We start from the raw sequence: 14869 nt of genomic DNA, 5'->3' as shown, positions 1-14869 counted from the left end.
TGACACATAAAGCAAGCTAAATAAATCCTTTCATACTGCCTGAACAACATAAAGAGATTTCATTACCCTGCATCCTGCAGACCAACCACAGACTGAGAATTTAAAGCTGGTTTATCATTTCTGACAGATCACGACTGTCAGCCTCACGGTGGAGCTTTGTGAGCTGCCAGGCGCCGTGTAGCCTGATAAAAATCTGACTACTTTGTCTCTTCATCAGCAACTTGTGGTCAGTTTCAGAACCTCCATGTGATCCAATCAGGCTGAAAATCAGCTATTTCTGGTCATTAGTTGAGTATCTGGGGCATCCCTACTGGAAACCTAGAAATTCAACTGACCTCTACCTATTCTACCAAGAAGTGAAGCTAAATATCCAAACTAAATTATCTGAGAAAACCAACAATTAACTGAAGAGGAACAGTACATTGTTTTCCCAGTTACAGACATTTTGATGAACTATTTTACAAGAGAAAATAAAACTTATAGAAGAACTGTCTTGTTTATGTCTACAACTGTGATACAAACATGGATTTTTAAAGCTGTAAATTTTGCAGTGAGTCATAAATGTGATAATTAGTGTTACCTCTGCTTTTATTGACTACAACATGATCAGCTTCCCTTTTCCCTGTTTTTTTGTTTAGCTTCCAGCCATAACCTCTTCACCTTGAGGAACTTGGAGTTTTGGTCTTCCAGCATCAGAATGTCTTCCTCCATCTTCTTGATCTTTGCCTCCGCCGTCACTTTATCCAGCTGCAGCTTCTGTCTTGCTGCTTCCTCCTCATCGAGCTGTTCTTCCAAGTCCTGCAGAGAAGAAAATACAAACATTCCTAAACCATCTTGTGAAGACATTGAGCATCAAGTTTCCAATCTGGTTAAAGACAAAACTTCTACTTTCTACACCCCCAAAATTTATAATAACATAAACATGCAAAATAGTATTGAAAACATTTAAAGGTATTAGGAGATAATCTATTTGTTAGTATCAGAAAGTAGAACAGCTTTGGACTGAGTTCATGTTCAAACTGTGAAAAATGACTCAATGCAGAACCTTATTTATCAGCAATAACTTAGAAAGACCCTTTTTCTGTATGGTGTTATAAGTCTTTCACATCATTGTGGAGGCATTTTGACCCATTCTTCTTTTCAACAGTGTTTCAGATCTTTGAGGTTTGTCAGCACAGCTCTCTTCAGATTCCTGCACAGCCTTTCAACCAGGCTGAGGTCCAGACTTTTACTGGACCATTGTTAATTATTTTCATTTTCAGCCATAAAGAATTTCCACTTGGGATAAAATATTTCTATTCTACAGTCATTTAGCAGACGCTTTTATCCAAAGCGACTTACATCTGAGCGTAAGAACAACACAAGCATGAATTCAAACAAGATGGGACGTCATCATTAAGTGGTAGCCAGAATGCTGTGAGTCCAGTTGGAGCCAGGTACTGTCATGTAGCGCTAGATCAGGATTTCATCGCACAATATCATCTTGGGCATAAGTGCATGCAGCTTATTCAGTACTTGGTTGAGCCAAAGAGCTGGACAAATCTTTCCAACTCATTCTGTTGAGTAGTAGAATTAACTTAAGGAAAATGCTCCTTAAACAACTGAGTCTTTAGCTTGCTTTGAAAAGTGGATAAGGACTCTGTGGATCGGCTGAGTTTGGTAGATTGGGATGTTTCACTACCGGGGAACAACAGAGAAGAAGAGTCTAGCTACTGATTTTGCGCCACGTTGTGGTGGGAGCACTAGGCGTCTTTCGCTTGCAGAGCGTAACTGTCGAGAGGGAGTGTAGCTCTGGATTAAGGAGTGAAGGTAGACCGGAGCCGTTTGGGTTATTGTTTTGTAAGCCAGAAGCAGAGCTTTGAATTTGATGTGCTGCAACTGGAAGCCAGTGGAGAGCGATTAGCAGCATGACATGAGCTCTTTTTGGCTGGTTGAAGACCAGACGTGCTGCTGCGTTCTGGATCATCTACAGAGGTTTAACTGAGCATGCAGGCAGTCCAGCCAGTAAGGAGTTGCAGTAGTCAATGCGTGAAATGACCAGAGCCTGGACCAGGAGCTGTGTCGTGTGCTCTGTCAGGTAGGGTCTGATCCTCCTGATGTTGTAGAGAGCAAATCTGCAAGATCGAGCAACCGAGGCAACATGGTCCTTAAAGGTCAGCTGGTTGTCTACCATGACACCAAGATTCCTGGTAGAAGACGTAGGCACAAGCGGGATGGAGTCAAGCTGCATGCTTATCTATGGCGGTAAGGAAGGATTGGCTGGAAAGACAATAAGTTCGGTCTTGGACAGATTTAGCTGAAGGTGGCGATCCTTCATTCATGTGGAGATATCAGCAGACCATGCCGATCTTCGCATTAAGACGGTTGTGTCGTCAGGTGGGAAGGAACAGAAAAGCTGAGTGTCGTCTGCACACACTGGGTGGTTGAGCAGGTGGTGGAGACAGAAGAGAGCTAAACACCATGAACAGTTGTGTGTTGGGAGCACTGCTCTGATTCTGTTGTAGATCTGCTGCTGTGTTTGAGATCATTGTCCTGTTGGATGATGCAGTTTTAGCTAAACTTTAGCTGCTGCCTGGCAGATGGCCTCACATTTGACTCTAAAATACTTTTGAATACCATGGAGTTCATGGTGATTAAATGACTGCAAGATGTCCAGGTCCTGTGGCTTCAGAACAAACCCAGATCATTAGATCTCCACCACCGTGCTGTGTTTGGTTTTCTCCAGATGTGGTATTGTTTGTTATAACCAAACATCTTCACTTTGGTCTCATCGGTTTCGTGATTGTTCAGATGTTGCTTTGCAAACCTAAGCCGTGCCAGCATGTTTATTTTATGAAAAGTAGTTTTCTCCAAGGAAAAACCTTTCAAACAAGCGATCCATGTTCGTCTTCCTCTACAGATCTTTTTACACCAGTCAACCTGCCACATCTGGCTCAACTGCAACAACAAAATCTTTCACCAGCATTCCTGTGCCAGATAACTTGTCAGTAGAACGTGGCTTTCATCAGCTCCTGCTTGACATCAATAGACACAACAGCTGAGCTGCATGTTCATTATCACAGAGGATGCTGAGGTTGGAGCAAGAAAAATGGACACAGCATTTTCTGTAAAAAAACACATTTACCCACCACAACATCTCACATGAAGGACTTGAAATGCACCGCAGTAACTCACAAACCACAGGAGATGGTATTTAAATATTAACAAGAGGACATTTATGTTTTGGTTCAAGCAAATACTGATAATAATTTGCTTTTTACAAACTAAAACAGATGAGAGGTTTATTTAGACAGAGGTGGCACAAACCTGGATGTGGGACTGCATCTTCTTCTTCTCATTCTGCAGACTCTGGTTTCTTTCCTCCTCTTCCTCCACCCTGGACTCCAGGTCATGAAGGATCTCCTCCAACTCTTGTTTCCGAGAGAGGAGACGAACTCTCATCTCTTCGGCCTCAGCAAACAGCTCCGTCTCTGCGTGGAGTTGCTCTGCCAGAATATTCTTCTCCTCGAGGAGCTGCAGAGAGAAAAGAAAGTTCAAGATTGATAAAAATTTGTAATTTTTAAATTTTTACCAATCATAGTAAAGTAATTTCCTTCTGTAACAGAAGGTGTTCTTACCTGCTGGTGTTTCCTCTCCATCTCCACCATCTCGTTCTCCACCTTCAGCTGCCTCTCCTTCACCTTTATCAGTTCCTCGTCTTTGGCTTGTAGCTCTTCTTCCTGCCTGGTGACCTGCAGCAATGGCTTCACCTGAAAGAGATGAAGGGGGGACTTAATCTCTGATATTTGAGTCCATCAGTTTAAATGTGTCCAGCAGGGTGTCTCGGGGGTCTCACCTTGGTGAAGAGCCTCCACCACTGCCAGTGTCGCAGCTTCAGGTAAGCAGCACAGTTTCTCTGGAGGACCTTCAGGGCGCTCAGCTGCTGCTGCTTTTTAGCAAACGCTCTGAGAGGAGAAAAGCTAATTTAATATCTGAAAGCTGCATTTTTATACAGTTTTTGTAAGAGTTTTTAAAGATCAAAGCATGAGAATAAATGTACTGATAAATGTTAAATGTCAGGCTAGCAGGCAAAGCAACATCATACATTCATTAACACTGACAATTATTTTATCACGTCAGTGCAGTTTATTCATAGTCCGTTTCTCGGTGGCTCTGATTACTGAGACAACCCGGGCGGGGGGGGGGGTACTGGCTTGGGATGGTCGTCATTCCAAATCCCTGTCTTAAAGCATTTGTGGGTGGACTGCTGCAGCGATGACATGAACCACGTTTGTGAAGAGGCCTGTTGCTCCTCCAGCTCTGTCCACACGGGGAGAGAAGACCCCACTTGCTGAAAACCAGTTCCTGGTGTAGTGCGCTTGGTAGTTTTCTTTCTTTTTACATCAGCACCTACAAACACGAGACCTTGGTCCTCAGCCGGGAAAAGGTTGGAGTGATCTCTCCGTGTGGGGAATGAGGTCATGCCTCAAGTGGAGGATGTGGGGTCTTGTTCACGAGTGAGGGTCGGATGGAGCGGGAGATCAACAGGCGGATCAGTGCGGTGTCTGCAGTGATGTGGACTCTGTATCAGTCTCTTGTGGTGAAGAAGGAGCTGAGCCAAAAGGCAAAGCTTTACCGGTCAATCTACGTTCCTACCCTCACGTATGGTCACGAGCTGTGGATGGTGACCTAAAGAACGAGATAGCAAATACAAGCGGCCGAAATGAGTTTCCTCCGCATGGTGGCCAGGCTCTCCCTTAGAGATAAGGTGAGAAGCTTGGTGAACCGGGAAGGGCTCAGAGTAGAGTTGCTGTTCTTCAGCATTGAGAGGAGCCAGATGAGGTGGCTCGGGAACCCCACCAGAGCCTCACACCTCACCAAGAAGCCTGGACGCCTCCCTGATAAGGTGTTCTGGGCACGTCCCACCTGAAGGAGACCCTGGGGGAGACCCAGGAACTTTGGGCTTCCCTGCTTAAACAGCTGCCTTCGAGACCCAATAAGTGGAGGAAAAAAGATGGATGGATTTACAGTGTTTCTTTTTATTTTAAATATTAGAAATCACATACATGATCACCTGTTTCTGCTTCTTTAGAAACGAGCACACAAATGAACAAGAATAGTAGAATTTTTCCTCATATGATTGGTTTTTGCTTCTGGTTTGTTGCTCCAACCCAGGTGAAGGAACCTGTATAAATCATGCATAGTTTATATAATTTTTTCAAAGTATAAAAAGTTTAAGAGACAATACCATGAGAACTAGCTTTCCACCGTACAATCATCTTTACAAATGCTGCAGCAACATGTTAGCAGTATGGCCATTTAACAGCGAAGTACTGGATTACTCCAGTGAGTCAGATTATACATTTACCTGCAATCTGACCACATCTGCCTGTGAGAGCAGAGAGTGGAGCTGCACACTCGAAGACTGATTTACTGAAAGCCTATTATTACCCTCGCTGAGGTGGAGGTCAGCGGCGTTGGTTTGTCCGTCCATCTGTTAGCAACATAACTCAAAGAGATATAGACGAATTTTGTTGAAAATTTTAGGAAATCTCAGAATTGGAATAAAGCAACAAGTGATTAGAGTCTGGGAGTAATCTGGATCACCGCCTGCATGCAGGAAATTTTTAAAGGATTCTTTACTATGGGGAGATAGAAGCTCTGATGGAAAAATTTGCCCTAACTCAAAATGAATGCCCATGATTATTGACGACAAAAAAAAAAAAAAAAAAAAAAAAAGACAATGTCTTGGCCGAGGTCTGCGCTCTGGGTGCTTAAAGTTTTATCATTAATTGATCACAGCTGCTTCAAAGCTTTGTTAGACTTTTCTCTCTTTTTGCTGTTTAAATGTATGAAACTAGCCAAACATCTGGATGTTTTATGCATCAGACACAGCTGCAGGAGGTTTACAAGGCCGGGTCATAAGCCTTGAGTGCCCCTCTAAATATGCAAAACAGAGTTTTAAATGTCAGTACACAGGAGGGAGAAAGACAACACAGGAATCATGCAGAGGGACCAACTGGGTGATTGATAGAGCATGTGATATGTTGGCAAGAGAACATGGAGGCCTATGAGGAGGTTGAGGGCAGCAAGGAGGATGAAAGTAGAGTGAAGCTGTAGACCAGGGGTCGGCAACCTTTGGCACCCTGGGGCATAAACAGTGGCATGCCGACACCTCTCAGTGTTATGATGACCGTCGCTTTACGTGTGTGACTTCTTGGGTTTGGGTGACAGCTTCCGAGGGTTGGGCATCGAGCGGAACCTGGACTTACTTTCCAATTCTCCCAGAATCGTTCATATTTTTAAATTTCGATTCCTAATTTCGAAACCAGCTCCGCTGATCGGAAGACGAAGCTGCACCAACACCAACAAAGAAGAAACCGCCCGATGTGTTTGCGTTACCTCCCAGTGATCGCTACATTTAAGTGATCGGCATGAATGACAGAATCACAGACTTTTTCAGGCCGCAAAGAAAAAGAGCGCATCTGTTTTGCGTTAATTATTCTACTCATTTTTTATTCTGTTTTGCACTTAATGGAGGGCTTTTGTAATTTCATTTCACTGGTTGAAATGACAATAAAGTTCTATTTTATTCTTTTTATGAAAGCAGTTTTTGAGTTAATAACAGAAAATTATCTTTAAAAATATGATTGGATGTCTTCTATATGGATGTCATAAAATTCCAGGCATGTTGGAAAAGTTTTTATATTTTGTGTCTTGCGTTATAGTTCATAACGGCACTCTCGTTGAGAAGAAAATTACAAACTGGCACTCCATGTCACAAAAGTTGCTGATCCCTGCTGTAGACTCTCAGATGAAAACTAGATGTGACTTCATGAAATGGAAATGACTTTTTTTTAAAGACGCAGCGATCCAACACTCACTTGCGTGCTAAGTATCCACGGCACACAGACTGGAAGTAGATGATGACGTCGGTGATCTTCAGGTCCCTTTCCTCCTCCAGATGGGCCAGGACACCAGTCCTGAAGAAGATCTTACTCTGACCAATACGGAACAGGTTGGGATCCAGCTCCAGGGCTTGAATCTGACAAACACAAAATGGTTTAAAAGAACGTTGCTCCTACTTCTCATGAGTAGCTGCCACAGTTTTAACACAACACAAAGGAGAGAAAACGATGGGACCACCATTCTCTCGCAGGCTTGCTTTCCATCCATGAATCCCTTGGGGATGGCGTTGGGTGTCAGGATTTCATATCTGGAAGTGAAAAGAAGAGAAATGTAAACTGCTGGGGAAGCCAAACTCCCCTCTGTGAAAGAAGGAGGTAAAAAGGCTGTCACCTCTGTCTGAACTCCTGGAAGACGATGCGGTTGGGGAAGCCCTGTCTGCAGATACGAATCCCCTCCAAGACTCCATTACACCTCAGCTGGTCCAGAACCAGGTGAGGCTCCAGTTTCCCAGCCTGTTGGAACAACAAATGAACCATCATTAGAAAAAAGAATTATAATAATTTACTAGAACAGGGGTGGCCAACGTCGGCTCTCGAGAGCCACAATCCTGCAGGTTTTCCATGCATCCCTGCACTGACACACCTGACTTAAACTAATGAGTCATAGTACAGATCCTTATAGGCTGTTGGATCCATTTAATTTGAGTCAGGTGTGTTGGTGCAGGGATGAATGGAAAACTGCAGGATTGTGGCTCTCGAGGACCGATGTTAGCCACCCCTGTACTAGAAAATGTAACATTGGATATAACGACTCACAGCTTCAAGTAAAAACTTCCTATAAATAAAACCACATATTTACTCTTTTTTCGTGGTTGGGGATGATGCAGCGAACAAAGTTAGGGTTGGTGTTCCTCAGGGTGGCCATGAGTTTGGTGAGTGACTCTTTGTAGAGCTGCCCGACTGTACGAAACATGCCCTTTTTCGTTTTGTAGGTGGCACCAAACGCCGTCTCATTCATTCCCGCCACCTGGTCCAGACCCACGATCCGATCGACTGGTGCAGAGACGGCGACAAGAAATTGATTATGATTGCAGAATAACTGTAACGTAGTGGCAAAAAGTAGCTACATAAGCATCTGCAGATGGATAACAACATCATACTGCCACACAGCAGCAGGCTACTAAAGTAGAAGAAAGTCTAAAACTACAGCTAGTTTCTGCAGATGGAGGTGAAGCGCGTGGTCTACTTCGGGGGACTCAGGTCTGTTTATACTGACAAAGTGGTTGAATCAGACTGTCTTCACTGATGGCAGCTAAATGCACAACCTACTGAAAAATTAACAAATTATATATTTGTAAATATTTTTTTATATTTACAATTCAAGAATATTAATCAATTCTAACTAAATAATCTAAATAATAATAAAATAAACAAACAAAATGAAAAGAAAATAAAACAAAAACTTTGTTTAAAAAGTTGTTTTCATGAAATTTTGTTCTTATATTTATTTTGTGCAGATAAGTTTGTCATGATAATGACATCAGGTGGAATTCTTTGTTTTATCTCAAGCTGGAAAACAAAACTTTCACAGCTACTAAATGTTTCTGGAAGTCACAAAAACTTTTTCCTCTTCTTTTCCTGGAATAACACAGATTTATGAGCCAGACTTCCTGAGCTGGAAAATTGGCGTGAAAACCTGCTGGAGTGTTTACAGAGTGGTCCCTTTATTTGTCCCAGTTTCTCTCTGAACTCTGATTGGCTAAAAACGTGACTGTGTTATTTTCATGTTTCAGTTGTACTTTAAAAACCTGAATGATGACTGGAACACGTTCCTTGTGTAAATCTTAAAGCATGGAGTTGTTGGAATAAAAACTTCCAAACAAAAGAAATAAACAAGCATCAGTATGTCAGCCTCTCCAGGATTTCACAGAGTTTTTTTATATGGCTGCCACCAGATTTTGCAGCAGTTTTAGTGAAACGTGACAAAAGCGCCTGAGATTTATTCATGAACATTCTTGACTGAAATAAGCACAGTGAGAGAATTTCATCATTCAGCAGAGCGATCTTAAAGAAGAAAAAAAAGCCTATATTTGGATTCTTTCAGCATTTATGACAGACTAGGATGTTATCGACTCCTCGTGATGGTCTGTCTCATCTCTTCCCAGTTACAGACATTCTCTGACAGTGTTTGCAGCAGAAAAACATTTGTCAGGTGACAACTTTTGTTTGTCTTCCACCACAATGTTACATGCAGAACAAAACAGTTTATCTACACTTTCATGGTCAACTCTGGGAAAGCTGTTTCAAACCTGGACTGGCTGAAGCTCCTCTGTGTCAGGCAGCTCCTCTACCGGTTTAGTTAAACACGTTAAATGCTCATGTTGCATGCTAGTTGTGGCAATTTTAAATAGAAAAAGTGACATATTTCTGTCTCACACACACATCTGCAGGATAATAATCAGCAACACGGATATTTTGTATGTCAAAATGAACCTAAAACACACTTTATCCTTTACAGGTGAACTTACTCTGACTTTCTCTAAACTTTTAAATGCATGTGTACTATTCAGTGTTCAAGTATTAATTTCATAACACGTTAGATTTCTAACAAGATGACTGACAACAAAAAAGAAACTGAAGCAAAACGTGTGTGTGGATCATGAATCAACCATAAAATGTTCTGGTTTATTGACAGCTTGTATCTAAACCGCCTCTTCATCACCTAACACACAACAAGTTATTGAGACATTTTATGTTGTGGTATTTTAAGAACTCCCACCTACTCCAGACCTATAGATCCTTCCCCCTTTTTAATAGCATTTATTAGACGCTAACTAATCTCTGAGTTTAATTCAACCTGCAGAGATATCCTGGATGTTGTGGCTCCATTAAGAGCAAGGAAACCCAGAACCAGAGCCCAGCCTTGGCTGAACAATGGTGCTCTGCTCTGGGCAGCTGAGTAGGAGAGCTGAAAAATGCTATAAGAAAGACAGGTTTCAAAGCTCTTACGAGAAATTTAAAGGCTGTCTCAGAAATGACCAGCAGGCAGTAAAAGCTGTAAGAACCAATTTTATGTCTCCATATTCAAAAATCATCACAGTCCTAAACACAAGTCATGTTACCATCGTCTATCCTGGGCCAACCAAACGCTTCTGTGAGGATTTTCTCCTCCAGGATTGGTCGTATACTTTTAGCTGGAACCAAAAGAGAATAAAACATCACCCCAGTTCTCAACTGGCTTCCATTAAATATAGAATTGATTTTAAAAGTGTTTTGTGTGTTTTTAAGGCTAATTGGATCAGCACCCGAGTACATCTCTGACCTTCTCTCTCTCTCCGTACACCAACACCAGGCCTCTGAGATCTTGTGAACAGCTACTTTTAGCTGTTTCCTGCTCAAGGTTGGCCTCTAGAGGAGATCGCCCCAAAACTGGAACAGTATCCGGATGTCAATAAGATGCTCTACTTCCATTAACACTTTTAAAGACATATTTGTTCTCACTGGCCTTTGACTTTAATTAACTCCTTTATATACTTTGCATTTTTGCTGTTTTTATTGCTCATTTGACTAATTTTAATATGATATTTTGTGTTGCTTTTAATCTTGCAACACAAAACACTTACAGCACTTTGGTCAACTCTGCTTGTTTTAAATGTGCTTTATGAATGAACTTGACTCAGTTTACCCACCACTGTTATATGGTTTTCTTTCAATAAATAGTTTGAGATGAAGGAATTACTGTTGAATTCTTTTGCTTTAATGCCCTACATTCTTGATATAATATCAGTGTTGCATTAACTTTTTACATTTTCAGTAAATTTCACCTGAAAGGTAAATGTCCCTAACTTTTTGTGAAGAGTGTATGTATATCGTGTAAAGCAGAGGAGCTCTGACAGCTGTTAAAGATGCAGTAGTTGCTATCGCAAAATTGTGAACACCTGGAGGGACTGATGCATATAAATGCCTTAACTAAACTAAACCTTCAACCAGCTGCTTAATAAACCAAACAAATAGTTAACCAGGATTAATGCCATTCAGAAGGTTAGCCAGTAATGGAGCTCTAACGACTAACAGTTGAATAAAAACACTGTCACGACGCCTGAGCTGCTAACAGAGCTGGAAGTTTAACACCTGGACTGATGTGACATATTCTGGGGTCTGGACTCCTGAGCTCAGAGCCACAACAAAAATACCAGGAACAACATCTGGTTTTACTTTCCTGCCAAAATCCTGTGATCCTCTTAGAGAGCAGGAAGGCGGGAAGTTCATGTTACTGAATATTCTTCATTTGCTCCTGGATTTCACCCTCGCAGTAAAGATAAAAACACACAATGATCACCAGCCTGATTGAAGTCCACAAATTAAAGCAGGAAGTTTAAACTAAAAGGGGGGATTTAACTATTCTACTTTGAACTGATTTAGGAATTAGACACTCCTGCTTTCGGCTTCGAAGAGGGAGCCGTGCAGCCTGGAAGCAAATGGGAGCTGCTTTGTATACTGTATGACACATAGCACCAGCTACAGCCAGATCTGGGCTAAAATATACCAGCAAACTCCAGGTTATCATGCTTGAGGAGCGCTTGTATTTATCCACCCCAAGCATCCTGAACAGCGTGGCTTCATAATGCATTTATTTTGGCCCAGACCTGCTACAGCACAGACTCAGTCATTCACCTTCCGGCTCATCCAGACATGTGACATTGTCATAAAAAGAGGCCCTTTGAATGGTTTGAATCTCTACAAACACAGAGAGAGAGGAGGGGAGGGGAGCATGTCCAGTTAGGAGTTAACTCAGACATTAGAAATGTGCAAGTCTGGGTCAACAAGGCAGACATGTTAGTAGGTTTGACAGACAGACATGGTGAGAAGTTATACTGTCGTTTTCATAACAAATCTAGCAGAAAATGTCACTGAAATGAAATCTTTCTCACCCCGTCTTAGATTAAAACGTTAAAACATTGTTAAGAGGCAGATTACCGTCTTTCCAAAGTTCAGCCACAAATTTGTCAGTGGACTGATGCAGAAGTGTGGCTACGTTGTCATTCAGGGGGTCCATGTTCTTCATCAGCCACTCATCTGCCTTGTAGTCGACCTGGAACAATAAACACATGTAAGATCAACAGATATATACACTCACCAGCCACTTTATTAGGTACACCTGTTTAATTGTTTGTCTGGTCTGATGAGTCTCCATTTCAGTCTCCGTCCAGCAGGAAAATGCACCATGTCACAAAGCTCAGATCACCTTCAACAACATTCTTGAACATGACAATGAACTCCACTGAACTCCAATGGCCTCCACAGTCACCAGATCTCAGTCCAACAGAGCATGGACATGTTGCTGTCCAAAATGTGCACATTACTGTCCTCAAAGGTGTGTCCCTTGTCCTTAAGATGTAGGACTGCTGGATCTTGACCTGAAGAGCTGGCTGTTCTTTTAATAATAATAGCTTTTTAATTATCATTTATTTATTTATTTCTTGGTTTGTTTGTTTGTCTTTTATAATTTTTTTATTTTAAAAACATGTCAGTCTTTTCTAATTGATCTCCAGGTCAGCCTCCAGCTGCAGCTCTAAAAACTCAGGGTAAAGGCTGGTACACACATAAGGAATTTCTAAATCTTAAGAGATGTTTTATGTGTTAGAGACCTCACACATGAAGATAAAAAAACCAGGCATTTACAGTTTTGATCATGTGGTACACACATAAAGATTCTGTCCCACAACCGATCTGGAGTCTAGTCCTCCGAGCCAGAAACCATAGCAACATCTGGAAAACACAACACCCAGCATGGCAGAAAACATACATGATGAAGTATTGATGGTGGTCTTGCGACTATTATTTACAGCAAAATCAAGAACTGAAAAAAATAACAGGAGAGAGGGTGAACGCGTATTTTATTTCCTTCCTTGTTTCCCAGTCAGCTCGCTCTCTGATTGGCTACATTTCATCCATGTCACCATCCGCAGAGTCACAAGTCAGGAGTCGTCGGCTTTCCACACGTGGAGATTTTTGGTAGTAAATTTTAAAAATTGAAATACTGTTTAATACTTGCGATTGTCGGCCAAGACCTGTTTCAGAGCCGAATGTTGGGATGAATTCGCTTGTAAACACAACTCAGACCAAACTATAATTTTATAGGAAAATCTTATAAGACTTAAGATAATCGGGCGTTTGCCGTCCTTGGTCGGGAAGAGGCAAAATCGGGAAAAACCGTCCAATAATCTTTATGTTTGTACCCAGCTTAAGTGAGTCTGATAGAAGCTGCTCTGACAACAATCCTCCTCTTTTGTAACTTGTTTGTTGTTTACCAAAAACAGGTGCAGCTTCTCTCTTTTTTTTTTTTTTTTTTGACACTTAGGGTAGCATTTTTTCATTTCTTGAATAACTTTGGTTTCCTGCACATACAGGAGGCTGCAGAGGTGATAATATGTCTGACTCACACCTTGTTTTTCTTGTTAATTTGGCTCAAACACTGTGAAAAAGAAGAAGGAAAATAAGAAAAACACATCAAATTCCATGATATTCCGCTTTTTACAACTAATTCCATTTTTATTGTCAAATTCCCAGATCCTCCATGTTTTCTGCATAGTGGAAATCATAGGGTCCTATATTAGTTGACATTATCACCTCATCATTACCTTAAAATGCCACATATGACTGAAGTAGGTTAGAAAAAATCTTTCATCACAGATCAAGCTTCAGTTGTCGCAGCGGAAGAATCTTTTCGTCTCTGCTGTAGCCGTATCAAAGACCAAACTTTAACACACGGCTGTGCACGAGGCCTTTCTGAGCAAACCTCCAACAACATTTGGCTGAAACCACAGCAAGCGCTCTTGTGATTGGAAACAGATGTTCAGTTTAGCAGGTCTGTCTACAGGACAAACACTGTGTTCGGTTGCATAACAAATCCACTCACATAAAATGACACAAGTCACAACCGATTTCAGTATCCCTCTTAAATCCTGTTACATGAAAAACCTGAGTCATTGTTTTATCTGACCTCTAACCAGCAGGGAATTACTGGCTGAATATTTTTAAACACTGAATGTAAACAGAAATACAGACACTAGTCCTACACAGAATAAAATGCTTTACGGAGCTGAGGGATCTGATCCGTTTTAAGTTGAGTTGCTTGAAACGTAACATACAGAACAGTCAGGTGAGTTGGGTTTTTAAATAAAAAAGAAGGCATACCTTGCCAGCATAGTGGATGATGCAGAAGTCGGCCTTATCTTTAAGCTGGCGGGGTCTTTGAAACTTGGTGTGAGTGCCCTGCTCCTGGATCAGCTTGTCTACAAAGGTCTTGTCTGTGGCCTTAGGGAACCAGCACTCTTCATCCAGCAGAGCTAACACTCCTGGAGGGTTCGCCTGAAGGAATGAAAACGATTGTTGTCAAAGAGAGTGTAGCTATCTACATCATTTGTGTCAACATGGCTGCTAATGTTGTAAGCATTAGTGCACATATTACTATTCATCTGCATATAGTCTGCTTATTATTCTGTTCCTGTCGTGATTTTCAGCATCTAACTTGTTGCACAGGATCCACTCAACCCCCACAACAGTCATATGAAAACGTGAGTCTCAATCAGGAGAAGTAAAAGGAGAAAAAGTGAAAGCACACAGAAAACTGTCATTTTTGTTTCATTGCAATAAATGAGGTTTTGTCAAAACAAGTGAAAACCACATTTATTTCAGAGCCCTATAACTCAGGCTTACTTTCACCAAGAAACTTCAAAGTTTAAACAAATGATGAAAGACAAAATCTGTCATTTCTGAACAGGCATTTTGATATCTTTTACAGTTTTGACACAGTCACAAGTTATGTTTTAATGTTATGTCTGAAATCCTCTCCACTCTAGCGTGTGACATCACACACTATAAATCTGACCCTCAAAATTATTCTGAAAGTTCATCAAAGAAACTTCTCACTTGTTCACAATTTTTCTTACATACACAAATAATTATATATCAAAACGTAG

The 14869-nt window shown here is 41.4% G+C and overlaps 1 protein-coding gene across 8 annotated transcripts in view; it reads right to left on the bottom strand.

The window, feature by feature from the left end:
- LOC121638423 (myosin-10-like) overlaps positions 1-14869 on the bottom strand; it is a 72914-nt gene that overhangs the window by 15993 nt on the left and 42052 nt on the right. For all 8 annotated transcript variants that reach the window (XM_041983206.1, XM_041983209.1, XM_041983208.1 and 5 more), the window contains 10 exons: positions 14085-14258; positions 11865-11979; positions 7747-7940; positions 7279-7400; positions 7126-7195; positions 6864-7024; positions 3836-3944; positions 3618-3749; positions 3307-3513; positions 661-798 (listed from right to left, as the gene is read on the bottom strand). In XM_041983206.1, coding sequence (XP_041839140.1) covers positions 661-798; positions 3307-3513; positions 3618-3749; positions 3836-3944; positions 6864-7024; positions 7126-7195; positions 7279-7400; positions 7747-7940; positions 11865-11979; positions 14085-14258 — 1422 coding nt within the window. The remainder of the gene's footprint in view (positions 1-660; positions 799-3306; positions 3514-3617; positions 3750-3835; positions 3945-6863; positions 7025-7125; positions 7196-7278; positions 7401-7746; positions 7941-11864; positions 11980-14084; positions 14259-14869) is intronic.

This window comes from Melanotaenia boesemani, chromosome 4 (assembly GCF_017639745.1).
Source record: "Melanotaenia boesemani isolate fMelBoe1 chromosome 4, fMelBoe1.pri, whole genome shotgun sequence".
NCBI classification, from domain to species: domain Eukaryota; kingdom Metazoa; phylum Chordata; class Actinopteri; order Atheriniformes; family Melanotaeniidae; genus Melanotaenia; species Melanotaenia boesemani.
This window is presented reverse-complemented; position numbering and strand designations above follow the sequence as displayed.